General features: G+C 39.8%; 1 protein-coding gene across 3 annotated transcripts; it reads left to right on the top strand.

The window, feature by feature from the left end:
- The first annotated feature begins 7,963 nt into the window (after positions 1-7,963).
- On the top strand, positions 7,964-15,803 carry LOC120538857 (inositol 1,4,5-trisphosphate receptor-interacting protein-like 1). 3 transcript variants are annotated; one of them, XM_039768419.1, is made up of 4 exons: positions 7,964-8,073; positions 10,802-10,959; positions 13,221-13,691; positions 13,794-15,803. In XM_039768419.1, exon 4 carries the CDS (start codon positions 13,822-13,824, stop codon positions 15,406-15,408), a length of 1,587 nt encoding a protein of 528 aa, XP_039624353.1. In that variant the 5' UTR covers positions 7,964-8,073; positions 10,802-10,959; positions 13,221-13,691; positions 13,794-13,821; the 3' UTR covers positions 15,409-15,803. The 3 variants fall into 3 exon arrangements, with proteins under 3 accessions (XP_039624353.1, XP_039624351.1, XP_039624354.1); XM_039768417.1 differs by lacking the exon at positions 13,221-13,691 and having other exon boundaries at positions 7,965-8,073; XM_039768420.1 differs by lacking the exon at positions 13,221-13,691 and having other exon boundaries at positions 7,966-8,052.
- The last annotated feature ends 477 nt before the right edge of the window (positions 15,804-16,280 follow it).

Below are 16,280 nucleotides of genomic sequence, written 5' to 3'. Positions count from 1 at the left end.
CTTTTTTGCAGCCTTCTATGCTAAAATAATTTAAATTTTTTTCTGACATTAGGCAACACTCAATAACCACATTTAGTTATTTGTATTTATATATTTACATTTAATTGCGGTGGGCTGGCGCTCTGCCCGGGGGTTGTTTCCTGCCTTGCGCCCTGTATTACCTTGGCAGACCCCCGTGACCCTGCAGTTAGGATATAGCGGGCTGGATAATGGATGGATGGATGGATGGATGGATTTACATTTAAGATATAATAATTTTATTTATACTTGTACCTTGACTGAATTTGGTTTTAACGTGTGAATGCAGCGGCCATTTCAACTCTGTTAACTCCCGTACACAAATGTGTCACCCCTCCTCATTCTGATCTCTTCATTCTTTTCGGCTGAGCAATAAAAGTACGGTTTGGGTAGGTCACACTCTTACTATGAGTCACCGTTTAGGAAAAAAAAATAACACGTTTGAGTACAGATATATTAAATTGTTCATACGCGTATTGAATCTCTTACAGGTACAACGGTTTGCATGCAGACTCTCTAAATATTCATTAGGCGTGTATTCATGTGTAAATATGCTGATTAACAAAAGGTGCAACTCTTCAAATTATCTGATTTATACATCGGTTTCAGGGGCTTAGCCAGAAATTCATTTTAGGAGGAAATTATAAATATCAATCTATAATCAATCAGTTGAAATTGTTATCCTTCGGCTACACCCGTGATCGGTTTATATGTCAGTCCGTAGGTTGTCTCAATTCTAGACTTGTTCATGAATGTAGAGACGATCAACATTTGTTTTAGTCAATAGGCATGTGCATGTATGCTTAATATCACGTGGAGATCTTTTCGATATACATTTAAAGCTTTAGAAATTAATGGAAATGCTTTTTATAGATTACTGTTTACGTTTCATTTTTTAATGTTAAGCTTAAGAACTCAGTGCTTTGTAATATTTGTATTTAATGTAATCATGAAAATCAAAGACTTTCATTAATATGAAATAATATATCACCTTCTTCTTTGGTGTATATTTTGAAATTATGTTTATTTTTTATTTGACGATGTATATTTTTAATGGACATCTCAGTTGCTGGTTCCTTAAATAGATCACGTCAAGTCGTGTCATGTAACAGTGCATGACGGCTCCATGCAGGATGTTGGTGTTAAAGACAATAGTTTCAAAGAAAAGTCCATACCGCGAAATTAACATAAAAAATGAAGTTCTGTCCCGTTTGCCCTCTTCACTCAAGTCAGTAGAGGACGCCTTTGTATGAAATCTTCTGTTTCTTAATCTGTCGCAAAACGACAACAGCCTGGTCTTTCTTGAGATGGCTGTTCCGTTTTGGCCATTTGAACCTTAGGAATGCCAGTGCCTTGCAACCCAAGGAAAGACAATTTACATGCTTTGTTGAACAAAACGGGTTTCTGCTAACAATTTTACAAATGTTTCTCTACCAGTTAGTATTTAAACATTATTAATTAAAGATGAACTAGTAGAGATTACCACTGGCTGCTGAACATACGTGAAGTCATGTGTGAATAACAAGTGGTAATTCTGTCATTTCAGTAATAATAGTCTCTGGATATATTAGTAATGTCTGTAACAGTAATGGCTGTTTTAAAAATTAATTTAATGACATGTTAACACGTTGTATCAGTGCATGCTCCCAACCTCTTGATTTAAAAAAGTATCAATTTTTATCAAATTTTTAAAAAAAGAAAACCTTTTGAACACAGCATATACAGTAAATGTATATGTGTAAAGCATATGCTTACATAGCATAATTTGAATAATTTCAGTTTTTAATGTTGTAACAACCCAGGGGTGGTAGAAGAAGGATTGACACCCAGAAACAAGCTGTTGATGACCCCTGGAAGGACCCTTTATTAGCTGTTTTTGTGAAGGGACCCTGAATAAAGAAAGAAAGAAAGAAAGAAAGAAAGAAAGAAAGAAAGAAAGAAAGAAAGAAAGAAAGAAAGCAGCTATGTTTATATAGTGGATTCAAAAAGTAATAAAACCCTTCATTTTCTGCCCACTTTATTGTGTTGTAGATTCATTCTAAATTGATAGATTTGACATTTTTCCAATTAATCTACATTGAATAAACAAAAATGACAAAGTGAAGAAATATGTTCAGAAAGGTTTTCAGACCTCTCTATTAAAAAACAAAATTTTGGTTGGAAGGAGACGAGATGTGATATTCTCGGAGAGACACTTATACATCCCGCGAGACCAGTCTTTGTGCCAAGAGATTTAACCATGGACTGGAAATAAAGGACAAAGAGTAGATGACAAAGTAGAACGTCGTAAAGAATTCAAAAACGTTGGCACGATACACACGCAGAGCAGGTTAGAGATAATGCCGTTCTTTAACTCTGTGAAGTGCCTTGGAAAGGTGCTATATAAATAACATATATTATTATTATTATTATTATTATTATTATTATTATTATTATTATTATTATTATTATTATGGAAGTACGAAAACTCGAAAGTCTCAAAAAAAGAATAGTAAAGATCCCATTAGCGCAAACAAATGGAAATTATTACTTGGTGAAATAACAGAAAAGCAAAAAGAGATTGAATATATTGTTCAGATTTAAACTTTAAGTCAGAGACTTGTAGACCGTCTAATTTGTTTTGCCATCAGGGAAAAAAGTAGTGTTTCTTCACAATGAATTAAAAGATTCCAAAAACGTTGGTGCGGTACACATGCAGAGCAGGTTAGAGATAATAGAAGTACTAAAATTCGAAAGTCTCAGAAAAGGATGATTGCATTAGTGCAAACAAACAGAAATTATTACTTGGTGAAATAACGTCACAGCGAAAAGAGATGGAGTATATTGTTCAGATTTAAACTTTAACTCGGAGACTTGTAGATCATCTAATTCATGATGCCAGCGAGAATTAAATGATTCCAAAAATGTTGGCACGGTATGAAGTCCCGTGAGACGGAGACCTTTAATATGAGATTCTTTGAAGTCACGCTATACTTACAACTATTTTCAAACAAGACCACAGTCATCTAACCTCAGTCGTGTGAATGTTTTTGTCAGACACAGTTCCTGTGCTCTCAGCTCTTATAAATTTTATCAGGACAATAATTTTAAGCGTTCTTGACGACACGTCAATGACTAAGCAAAAAAGAAAGAGCATGGACAAACTTTCGAAGAGTTATTTTATTTAGAGAGAAAGAAATGATATTCACTCACAGGCCATGTCACAATGCGATCTTGAAGAAAAGTTAATTCCCAATATTGTTTTTACAAAAGTTTTAAAGTAAAAGTGAAAACAATACATATGTAACAACTCCCAATAAAATAACAATCTCTTTAAATTGTATATCCTGTTAACCAAACCCGGGGGTGGGCGAGCAAAGTGAGCAGGGGGCAGAGCCCCCTAATGTATTAAAAAATCAAAACCTGAAATCTCTCATGTGTGTTAAGCATTCAGACCCTTCACTGTGACACTCCAAATGGTGGTTGCAGGGATGCATCCTATTTGCTCTGATTCTACTTGAGATGCGTCTTGAACTTGATTGGAGTCCACCGGCGGCAAAGAAAATTCATTGGACATCTTTTTAGAAAGAGATAGTCCTGAGTATATAAGGTTCCACAATGCATACTGCATTACAGGACAAAAAAGACAAATAAATAAAACATAAAATATAAAGAATGTAGATATCTGTGATAAAAGTTTGGAGTGGCAATGATCAGGGCAAAGGTAATTCAAATATTTCTAAAGCTTAGTGTGTTGCCAGAAGTCCTGTGGCCTCAGTGGTGCTGTCTTACCTATCTCAATCAACTCTACATGAATATATTTCACTGGACAGATGAGACAATGGTTAAACCTTTTAGTAAAACAAGTCTAACCAGGCTTACCTTATGTTTGGAAAAAACAAAACAGTGCATACCAACAGCAAAACCTCATCACAACTGTGAAGAATGCTGGAGCTGCTTTGACAATTCAGGGCTTGAGAAGCTAGCAGTCTTTGAGAAATAATGAATTCTAACATGTATAGGAGAAAGTCTCCATGAGGGTATTAGGTTACTGATCTGTGATCTTAATCTCACACCCAGACACAGTAGCATGTAAATGACAGGGTGGCTTAAAGGGAAGAAATACTGCATTTTAAAATGACTGCGTCAATGTTCTGACAAAACTGAAATGAGGGGGCATGATCAAACGAAACATAAATAATCTAAAATAGTCCTGTAAAAAGGAATGGGCTGCCATTGCTGCACTGGTGTTAACTGTGCTTATAGGACAACTTTGGTTGAGGCTTTCCTGCTGACAAAAAGAGGATCCGTCAGTTGCTAAATCTAAATGATCACAAGATTTATCAGTCACTGAACATGAATAAGATTTAAACAATAATTTCAATAAAGATGACAATGCAAAACTGTGTGTGCTATTTGTTTAAATGGATTATATAAGTCTCAAAAGAAGATCTCATTTGAGAAATCATCAATGCAGGAATCTAGAACATTCTAAAGGCCATACTTATAAAAAGACACCAGAATAAAAAAGGGACAAATTAGACACGTCTCAAAGCATTAATTGTTTGTATTAATAACTAACAGCAGCTCCTACTGCTCAGCTCTCAATAGATTTAGTGTGAGATGGAGCTCGCTTACAGTGCAGATGTGTGAAAGTTCTGTGCAATTGTGATGCAAATCAGGCAGGTAGCACAGATTGGGTAGTGACTTCCCCATCCAGAATTGGCTGCAAAGCATCATGGGGTGCTGGGAAAAGAGTGTGCTTAACCACGCAGCATATTGTCAGGGAAAACATTTGATGAACAAAGTCACTAGTGAGCCCAACAAAAAAAAAACTTTGGCGAATTTAGCCATAAAACTTTACCCATAAATAAATAAATGTGCAAAAATGGAAACAACATTGTGTAACTAAAATAATGCTAAAACTAATAAATAAAATAGAGAACAAAAGAGCCTTATGCATTTTAACAATAAATGTGTCATGTCTCCTTATTCTTGTGTTGATGTTTCTTTCAGTTTTGCCAGTTTTCAGCCTGCATTTGAAAACAGTGCAATATGTAGTTAGCTAGTATCTCAAACCTGGCCCTTTATGAGTGGGGGTCAAGATAGATAGATAGATAGATAGATAGATAGATAGATAGATAGATAGATAGATAGATAGATAGATAGATAGATAGATAGATAGATAGATAGATAGATAGATAGATAGATAGATAGATAGATAGATAGATAGATAGATAGATAGATAGAGCATGCACTTCTGTCTAGCTCCTTTGTGACGGTGTCCTGCTCACTCTCCTGTTCACTTCACCAAATGTGTCACACATCTTCTTAGTCTTTATTTTACATCCCTCTTGCTTTAGAAGTGCTGCAGACTCAGTAGTTGGAGATGTCTTTTATGAAGACATTTTTTTATTTTTTCAAGATGATCTTTTTGACTAATCAGCCTCCCTATCCAATTTCCAGAAAAAGCATCAGAAACACACTGAAGGACACTACAAACAGCAACCTACATATTGAACTTCAAACAGAGCATGTTGTCCATTTGTATGTGTGTTTGTGTAGTTTAATAAGAAAAGCACCTACTGCAGTATCAAAGTCTGTCTTTCTGTCCGTCTGTCCACATGAAATAACTCAGCTCCTAGTGGACAGATTTTCTTAAAATATTACACTTTTGTTTTTCAAGGAGATTTGACAGTGTAGATTATTTTTTGTTGATATATTTCAAATATACAGCATGCTGCATACAGATTTTTGAAAATTTCAAATCTTTCATTGAAAAGCATTGGTGAATTTGTAGATGTGTCTATTTTAAAGCAGATAAACATTCTGTGCCACTTTAACTATGAATTGATTCGAACTTGAGGACTGTTACAGTACTTCTCCTTGTATATTTTTTATATTTTGTCATTTACTAAATCAACATTTACTCCTCTATAACATGACGAGGTTGTAAAATGGTATTCAAAACATATTTTACAGTATGCATACTACTAATACATGTAATTACTGTGCATTCTATTATTGGCAGAATTTTTTAATGTGACTCACTGCTACAATAAACGTAATAAACAAAACAAAATTAGGAAACTCTTTCATGAAATGAGTAGAATGAGAAGTCAAGCACAGTGACACTTTTTATTGGCTAGCTGTACAGATTACTATAAGCAGACTTTCAAGGCAGCTAAGGCCCCTTCATAAGGCAAGATGTAATGAGTAGAAAATTCAGAAACACTCCAACATTTAATCCAGCTAACCAAGTCTCCAAATGCGCCTGAGTGTTACGCCAGGCAAAGAATGTATTTTCTTACTTGTTATTGCCTGTTCTGCCTTTCATTAACATACACATTTAAAAAAGAAGCTTTACATTGAAATATGCTATTTCCCTAGTTAAACAAAGGCTATCTATCTATCTATCTATCTATCTATCTATCTATCTATCTATCTATCTATCCATCTATCTATCTATCTATCTATCCTTTTGAACCAGTTAAGCATCAGTCAATAGTTGCATGGCCTGGTTTTGTGTATGAAATTGAAATGCCTTGGACAGGATGGCACGTCATAGTAAGGCATAAAAGCCAAATCTGGAGTTTCCAAGAACACAGCAGCTCTTTATTGTGAGGGTGGCACACCATGTAAATTCTGGGAGCATACACAAAGTGTCCCAATGTGGACAGAGCATGGTCAGTGTGGGCCCCTAACAAAGTTCCCCTACAAAAGAGCCTTAAGCCTAGTGGCCCAAAATGGGTAAATTGTTGGCAGAACAAATCCAGTAAATCCCTCATTGGCCCAGTAATGATTTGTTAATGCTGGGCCAATGTAATCACTTCCCCCCTCAAGCTTCCTGCTATTTAGTGTTGTCACTGAGTAACACTGCAAATTAGTATTGTCAGTGAGTTTTAGATTGTGATTATAGAAATATAAATAACAATTTGAATGACTTCAACAAATATAATTGTAGATTGGCCTAAATTGCACCATTTTTATATATTATTTATAATGCTTCCAAATTCAAGGTTACAACTTACCAAAAATAAATAAATAAATTCAAATGCATTTTTTTATTCCTTTTCTTATTAAGTAAACCATTTTAAATCTTCATAATTACTTGTAATTGTAATGATAAAAAAACAGTAAACACTAAAAAAAGTTTCAACAAAAGGACCACTAAGGGGCTTGGCATTGCTGGTGCAGTGATTGTGCTGCTGCTCTGAAATAAGGAGACCGGGGTTCACACTCTGGTCCTCCCTGCGTAGCATCTGCATGTTCTTTCTATGTCCGTGTGGGTTTCGTCCCACAGTTAGGGTACATGGATTGGTGCTAAATTGGCTCTAAAGTGTGTGTAAATGAGGATGTGTCCAAATTGCCTGCTGGGATAGGCCTCTACTGTTCCAGACTCCCACCTGGATAAGCAGGTAAAGAAAAAAGATGGATTGATCAGTAAGGCATGGGCTTTGTTTCAAGGTTCATGACTGTGGTTGTAGGGTGTTGTACTTATTAGGGATGTAATGAAGTCAAGTAAAATGACAACTTTTATTGGCTAACTAAAAAGAGTACAATATGCAAACTTTTGAGGCAAGTCAGACCCCTTCTTCAGGCAAGATGTACATTTGATGAAAAAGGTTGCCTCAATGTGCAAATCCCAACTGGGCTCTTCTTGGCTCCACACGTTTTTGTCCACGCAGGGCGTACATTGGCTCAAAATCAGATGGGAATTTAAACTTATTCCTAACGTTTATCGGGCAATATATTCTGTAGCCTTCACTGTCTTTAACACCTGGGCTGAGTTTGTCAAGGCATCATGAACGGGTCAGCAATGACAGGTACGCTACACTGGTTTTGCAGTTAAACCATAGGAACCGAAACTTTTCCTAATTCAGCTTTCTAAAAGTCGAGCGCTGTCTCTTTAAATGTTGACTTCCTCTTTTTGACAAGCCGGCATTGTCGGAGGTGGAGAATGCGGGGTGGCTTCAGTTCACAATAGACTGTAGTCTGCGGCGGAATCCCCCGGCTTGGCTGAGGAGTGGCGGAGGCAGTAGAAATGAAGATCCGGTACGGAATTTGGAAAGAAGGGTGAGGAGACCGTACGTCAGGAAAAGAAAGTTTCGAATATACCGAGATTGCGGGTCGTCTGATAGAGCGGCGGTGGGGAGTGGGTGGCAGATGATCGGGATAGAGGATATGTCACGTCGTATGGGGGCAGAGTGCCGGAAAAGACCACCGTTAGGCAGTCGGGATCGTTTGATGCTACACAGAAGTGGTCGATTATTGTCCCGCATGCCACGTTTACATGCCAAAATTAATTTTATGGCATCTAAATATTTTAAGTGTCTATGTTTATGACTGTGCTACTTCGCTTTTGTTTCAGTTTCAGGAAATGACATGTCTGTATGTATTGCACCATGCGATAGCACATACAGCACCCCTAGGGTGTGAAACATCTGATACTGCCCGATAAGCACACTGGCAACTGTGAACTGCCCCGGTCTGGCTGAGAGTGGACGTGCGTGTGAGCAGTGAACGGTGACGGACTGGCGTCCCGTCCAGGCTTATTTCAACTTTTGCACTTAATATTGCTGGGCTAGGCATTGGCTCACCACGAGACAGCGGAGGAGCGAGTTAAGAGAATGAATGGGCCGTACGGTTCATCCAACATCAACTCTGAACAACGATCAATCAATGGTGTTGTTGCGAAGCTTTTTGAAATTACAAAGGTCAGCAGCACTCGACGAATGTATTTGATATAAAGAATTTACGTTAATTTAGGCCACTTGAACACGTGTGCCTTAGGGTGTTGTAGCGGCGCCCCGCTTAGTGCTGGCGAATGTGGACGTCTGGACATACAGCTCTACATCACCCTGAAACTGAATTAGGGGGCAGCATTAAATGTGCTGATGGTAATTTAATTCCGCTTACTTTGTCACAAAGTTTAGACACAGAGTGCCGAGACAAGCTCTCAACTAGGATGCAAATACGGACTTTAATAATAACATAATGCCTGCATGAAGACACAGATATGATACCAAGCAAAGGCATTTTATAGGATAAGGTTTATACCGTGGTGCTACTGTACACACACACACACACACACATACACACACACATATATATCCATCATCGATCCATGCATCCATTATCCAACCCACTACATCCTAACTTCAGGGTCACAGGGCCTGCTGGAGCCAATCCCAGCCAAACCAGGGCACAAGGCAGGAATCAAACCCCGGGCACCAATATATATATATTGGTGGTGGGCGGCGCAGTGGTAGCGCTGCTGCCTTGCAGTTAGGAGACCCGGGTTCGCTTCCAGGGTCCTCCCTGTGTGGAGTTTGCATGTTCTCCCCGTGTCTGCGTGGGTTTCCTCCCACAGTCCAAAGACATGCAGGTTAGGTGGATTGGCGATTATAAATTGGCCCTAGTGTGTGCTTGGTGTTTGTGTGTGTCCTGCAGTGGGTTGGCACCCTGCCCGGGATTGGTTCCTGCCTTGTGCCCTGTGTTGGCTGGGATTGGCTCCAGCAGACCCCCATGACCCTGTGTTCGGATTCAGCGGGTTGGAAAATGGATGCATGGATGGATATTGGTGGTGTGAAACTCAAAAGAGTATTACAAATAATGTATTAAAAATGCTCTATTTTAGCTAATAGTAATGATACTGTTTGAAGTAACTCAAATTGCTATTTATACTTCTACAATCAAAGTCTAAAACCCACTGAAAATACCAATTCATCGCACTAACTTGTACAACTACATTAAAAAGTGAGAAAATATTGAGCAGTAATAACGTTCGCCTGCCCTTCATTGGGCCAATGAGTGTCATACTAAACTTGCACTGCCAGCGACTGACACATTTTGAGCCACTAGGTGCCCCTTGTAGCAGCCCCCACATTGTAATATTTAATTGGGTTTACCCAAGCCCATACTTGCCCACAGTCTGCCCACACTGGGCCGCTGTGTGCTTGTTTGCTGAGATCATATCTTGGATGCTGTCCGAATACTTTCTGTTCTCCTAAAAAACTGATTGAGCAAGTTCAGCAAATGCAATGACAGATACAATTTGTTGCAGATATTTTTATCTTTTGAGGTTTTGAAGTGAAGTAGCACAATAACTGGTTCTGTTGACTGTCCATGGATCCTGGCTCAGTTGAGGTACCTTCTTTAAAACCAAAGAGGAATTTTACCCTAAATCTCCCCACTATTTGTGCCCAACAATTAATTGGCATCCTACCTTCTTGCAACTAGTGCTGGTATTGACACATCTGCTTATGATTTACAAGTAGGTCTAGAGAACGCAGGCACAGAAGATGGATGGCTGAGTTATCTTTAACATCACATTTAGTTGTGTTGTGGCCTGATAAAAGAATCTGCAGCTGCAGATGATGTCACCACTTGCAAGGTTAAAAGTCTCTTAGGCATCTGGCCTGGGGCAGTTCTCCTTCATGGCTCTGCTGTCTAAAATTGTGCCTTCTGATCTGGATGCTGGTATTTTTTCAATGCCAATCTCTAGTTAAGGGGGGTTAGCAACACTCTGAGTCAACTCCTCACTGTTTACAACTGGGTGCTTATCTCTGTGATTCTCACGTTCAGTGCCAGGGTCCTCCTGTGGCTGCAGGTTTGTTTTCTAACTGATTCTTCTTTTCATTGCATGTCTGCCCTAATTCATGCCCTATTTTAGTAACATCCAAAAATGACAAAATTCATTGTGCTAATTGGTATATGTTACATTGGAATTATTTATTGTTTTTATCCTGCTGATTTAAAGGATTTTCATCAACATCTTAATCATTTTTTTCCCCTTTTCCAGGTGTTCTGGTTATTTCAGCTGTTATTTACTAATCAGCACATTAGTGGGTCTGACACTGAAGTAGTTGCTGCCTTTCAATACCCAGTGATGTTTGCCTCCATGTCTTCCTCACTCCTTGTTAAGGATACCATTAAGGGAGCAATGCCCACAGCTAAAAGGTAAATTAATAGGGAAATATATTATGGGTAATTCCTGTGTGGAGTTTGCATGTTCTACCTGTTTTCATGTTTGTTTTTTCCAAGTGCTTTGGTTTTGTCCCACAGTCCAAAAACAAGCAGGTTAGGTGGATTGACATCATATAAACTGGTCCTAGTGTGTATATGTTTGTTCACCCTGAGATGGACTGGCATCTGATGATTGGTGGGATAGACTCCTGCTGCCCTGTGACTCTACCCTTGATGAACAGGTCAGGTCAGGTTAGGAGGCATGCACTGGTACAGCGCATTGCCACACCCACCACACGACGAAACACCTGAGGATCCAGGTTAATAACCCCCCTGGGAGACACGTGGTTCAGTCCTACCCTCTGAAACTGACCCTTGGCCTGGTCCATTCAGTAATGAGGACCCTGCAGCCAGATCACCCTCAAGGAATCGCACCACATGGCCATAGTGCTGTAACTGATGCTCCCTCACAATGCAGGTAATGTGCCTTATTTGGAACTCCGTGAGTGACCGCTCATTCAACACAAAGTCACACCAGCAGTACCCAAGGATTCTTCGAAGATACACAATACTGAAGGAGTCCAGTTTTGGTCTCAGGTCACTGAATAGCGTCCATGTCTTGCAACCAAGTAGCAAAATAGGAAGCACCAGGACTCTAAAGAGATGTCGGGAGTGCCACACAACCCTTTCCAACGACCTCATGATCCCCCATGCTCTCCCAATCTGTCTATTGACTTCATAGGAAGAGTTACTAGAGACATGAATATCACTGCTGAGGTATGTAAAGCTCTCAATGTGGTCGACATTCTCTCTGCAGACAGACACACTGCTGATGACTTTGCTCAAAGAGGTCATTAAAGGCTTGGATCTTAGTTTTTATCCAGGACACTTGCAAGCCCAGACACTCAGACTCCTTGCTCAGTCTCTTGAGAGCCCAGATCAGAGCCTCCATTTACTTTGTCAAGATCAGTAAATCTTTCTTCACGAACAGATACTCCACAGCCACCTGGCCCCCATGATCCTGCTTAACACCCGGTCCATGCAAGCATTTAACAGAGTAGGAGCAAGAACACACCCCAGATGAACCCCAGGAAGAACAGGGAAGAACACAGAAGTTCTGCTTCCACTCTGCACAGTACTCACTGTACCAGTGTACTGGCCAGTCATGATATCCAGCAACTTTGGGGAGATGTCCCTCAGGGCAGCTTGATCAACTGAGTTGAACAAATTATGAAAATTGTCAAAGGCTGCAAAGAAACTCTACCGAAATTCACGTTTGTACTCAATGAGAACCTTCAGTGCCAGGATGTGGTCGATGGTAGACTTATTAGGCATAAAACAAGATTGTTCTCGTCGCTGATCGCCTTGATGAATGGGTTAAGAAAATGAGTAGGTGAAGTAAGACTAAAATCTTATTAAATAATAAAATCAATCAGAAGTAAAAGGACTCACTGATTGTGAACTTGACTGAAACAAAACCCTACAGCTACAGTGGGGCCCACAGGACTGAACTTGAGAAGCACTGGCTTATCTGAGATCGCTCAGAGAGAAGGCACATGTAAACACTGACAAGAGAGAGAAAGAGAGAAAGCCATGTCGCAAGCTAAGTAGAGTTTTTTCTGCCACTGGCTGATTAAGATCTTCTTTCTGTGGATTTTACTGTAAATCCTCACAAAACCTGTTGGCTTCATTGAGAGGCAGTGACCTCATGTGGGGTGGTTTGGGGCCAAGTGTGGTCGGGATGAGGATCAGCACCTCCAAGTCTGAGGTCATGGTTCTCTATTGGAAAAGGGTTAAGTACCTCTGAGTCTTGTTCCATGATGAAGGAAGAATGGACTGAGAGACCAAAAGGGTGGATTAGAGCAGAGTCTGCAGGCATGGGGAAGTTGCACCAGTCAGTTCTGCTGAAGGGAGAACTAAGCTGAAAGGCAAAGCTCTCGATTTATCAGTTGATTTATGTTCCTACTTTCATCTATGGCTACAAATTCAGCACTAACCTAAAGAATTAGATCATGGATACAAGTAATGCCAATGAGCTTCCTTCACAGGGTGTCTGAGCTCAGTACTAGATATTAAGTGAGGAACCATGGAGTCGCTGCTCCTGAACATTGAATGAAGGCAGTTGAGGTGATCTGGAGGTTAGGATGCAAACCCCAACGTGATTACACCAAGCCAGTCCTGAGTTCAAATAAATGGTTGTTCTATTATAATACCTCACAAATGAAGCACAATAAACATAGTTATCTCTCTTCCAGTTCACCTATCCTCTCTCCACTACACTGTCCTCTTCCCAGCTCCGACTCGCCTGGACAAGGCAGCGCAGTCCCTTTAATCGAGGACCTGAGAGTACTTCTTGTGCCAGGATTGTTGCCTGTTAGAAGTACTTTCTGCTGAGCACCCTCAGACCCAGGCAGGGCTGCACTGCTGAACTACAATTCCCTGCATTTCCTGATGGTTCCAGAATGGGTGCCGATATCGAAGGCCACTGCCATCTAGTGACTGGGGAGAATAAACAACCTCCACAGACAGTCCTTCTCTGTTCTCCTCTTTTATCCCAGCCAGGGAAGGTGCTACACACATCTGGTTGAGACTCTTGTTCATATGTTTGTGGCTTCTCTTCTGACTGGGATGTCCATCCGTCCATTAGGGATGCCTTGTCTGAGTTCAACATCCTTCCCTCTCTTGTCCGGGATGCCTTTCTGTCCATTCATGGCCTCCCATCTGGGGTAGGTATCTTCCCTATTCCTTATTCCATGCACCACCTACAATAGCTTATATTTAATTTTTTTTTTTTTTTTTATTCACAATCTATTTTTGTTCTGTTCCAGGAGTTTCAGGCTTTCCATGATGTAGAAGATGACCAGTCTGATGCTTTGCTGGTTGCTACTGGTTGGGACCCCTCCAGGTGTAAAAGAGCCAGACACTGAAGACTTTCGACAGAAGCAAGAAATGAAAGAGACTTTTTTAAACATTATGATGGTGCAGTTGAATCAGGAGTTTGATTACCGAAGTAGTGTAGATATCACAGAAGGTGCAGGTAAAACTGCAGGCTACAAAGCAACTGAGAGACAAGACAAATGGGAAGTGTCCTTACTGTGGAGTTTTTTGTTGGGAATGGTGCTTCTAACTGTGGAGTTTTGTCGGCAAGACGTGTATCAAAATGGAATGGACTTCCTTAGGAATAACAGTAACACACTGGTATGTGAATGGGATGAAGAGGACATTGAACCTAGGTCTTTGTATAGTCAACTGCTTTCACCTCATCAACTAAAAGCCCTTGAAGATTTCTACCAGACGCAAGTTCAGATCAGACTTCCTCGAGTACACAGCAAGGACTGTGAATTTGTGGAAGGCCTCGTAGATAGTCTTCTGGACATCATCTATGATATGCATTGTGGGATTGTTGTAGAGGATTGTATCGGAGTTGGCTGCATGTTTGAGAAGTGGGGAGGTATACGGTCATCATTTGTTTATGATGTTCTTGTTCCCCTGCAATTCCCAGATGAATATACAATTCACATGGAAGCAGATGATGATTTTAGTATACCGCCATGTAAAAGGGGCTATGGCACTATTGCTTTGGTCCAAAAATGCTCTTGCACATGTAGCACCCATGGCCTGGAGGGAATGTTATGCCTCATTCACAGAAAACTGACACGACAACAGCACAACAACATTTCTTTACTGGAGTCTTTGCTCACTTCCACTGGACACTTTGATGCTGCCATTGTCCTTCCCTGGTTTGGCACGATGTTACAAAAGGCGTGGAGTAAAGTGTTTTATAAGTATGGGTTCAAAATTTCCTTCTCTCCATCCTCTCCTTGCAGGCTAATGCTGGTCTACCCATCAAATCGGTCATTTTCAATCAATATTATCCCTGCTGTGCAATACAAATATTCTCAGGTATACTATGTGCCACTATTACCCTCACCAGAAGTGCCCACTGACATTTACTGGCTTCAGAACTTCAGTATTTATGAAGCTCGGTTTCTAAAGTTCATCACAAAATCCATCCCTGGTATTAGCTGCCACCTAAAATGCCTCCAGACTCTGATTTTCCTGATGGAGTGCAGATCTTTCCAAAAAGCTGATGGAACCTTTCTGACCTCCTATCATCTTAAAACAGTGCTGCTACATCTGCTGGTCTTCCAGCCTCCTGAGCTATGGCAGGCAAGCTATTTTGCAGAAAGGTTGTGTGACATATTGCGCTTCCTGGGGCACAGCTTGGATGAGCGATGGCTGTCGCACTTTGTAATTGGCAATAAGGTATCAATCGACAACATTCCAGAAGTGTTCTCACAAGCGGAGCCTCTAAACCTCTTCCGGCCATTGGTTGCCAACAAAAACCTGTATCTAACTGCAAAAAATGAATATCTGGAACTGCTGTCCCATGTAAATTCTATAAGTGGAGAAGAAAAGATCTGGAAAGACTGTGAGACATGAGAAAGAGATTAATAATGAGGACTAAGACATGGAAAGAGGAAAAAAATCAATGCTGACTGACACAGAAAGAAAGAAAGAAAGAAAGAAAGAAAGAAAGAAAGAAAGAAAGAAAGAAAGAAAGAAAGAAAAACAAGGACACATGAACAGAGACTGGTTCATATTAACAAATATGCTGTGAATATACCTTACAGCTAATAAAAAAAAAAACACAAACAGCACTGAAACAAAACTTGAAGAAAATACTTTTTAAATCTTTTGTGAATGCAGAACTCGAAAACACAGTTGTTCTCATTTCCTCCTTATATGGGACTCAGACATACTTACTACTTTCACTTTCTGTATCAGACTAGTTTTTATGCATTTTATTAGTCCATTAAATTTACATCCTTAATGGCCTATGACTTGAATGATGGAATGGTGGATAACATTAGCTCAGAAGGCTTTGTCAATTGGTGCCAAATACACAAGAAGAGTTATTCTTGGTAATCACAGTCCCTTTTAGCCATTGACACTACTGACATTTTGGACAGTAAGAGGACTCTTTCTCGTCCACCTCCGTTTTCCTTTCCCACTCTAAAGGATAGGACATGACGTCGTACTGCATCACTGGTCTATAAGGGATGTAGCCGCCGAAGTGTAAGGCAAGGTCAAGCACGGGTAAAACGTGTGCCGAAAGACATCTCTCAGTCCAAAAGTTCATTTTAAAGTTATCTAGTAAAAGTTAAAAGCAAATAATCCACACAAGAATAAAAGAAAAAATAGTTACACACGTAGAATAAAAGGCAAAAAAGGGAAAATGTATCTTCTCTGAACTTAGCTTTTCTTGAGAAACTTTAGTTATTTCTGTACTTAAAATTTCTTTACTTATTCTT

The sequence above is a fragment of the Polypterus senegalus genome, chromosome 11 (assembly GCF_016835505.1).
Source record: "Polypterus senegalus isolate Bchr_013 chromosome 11, ASM1683550v1, whole genome shotgun sequence".
NCBI classification, from domain to species: Eukaryota; Metazoa; Chordata; class Cladistia; order Polypteriformes; family Polypteridae; genus Polypterus; species Polypterus senegalus.
The sequence above is the reverse complement of the archived record's forward strand: the minus strand, read 5'-3'. Positions and strand labels throughout refer to the sequence as shown.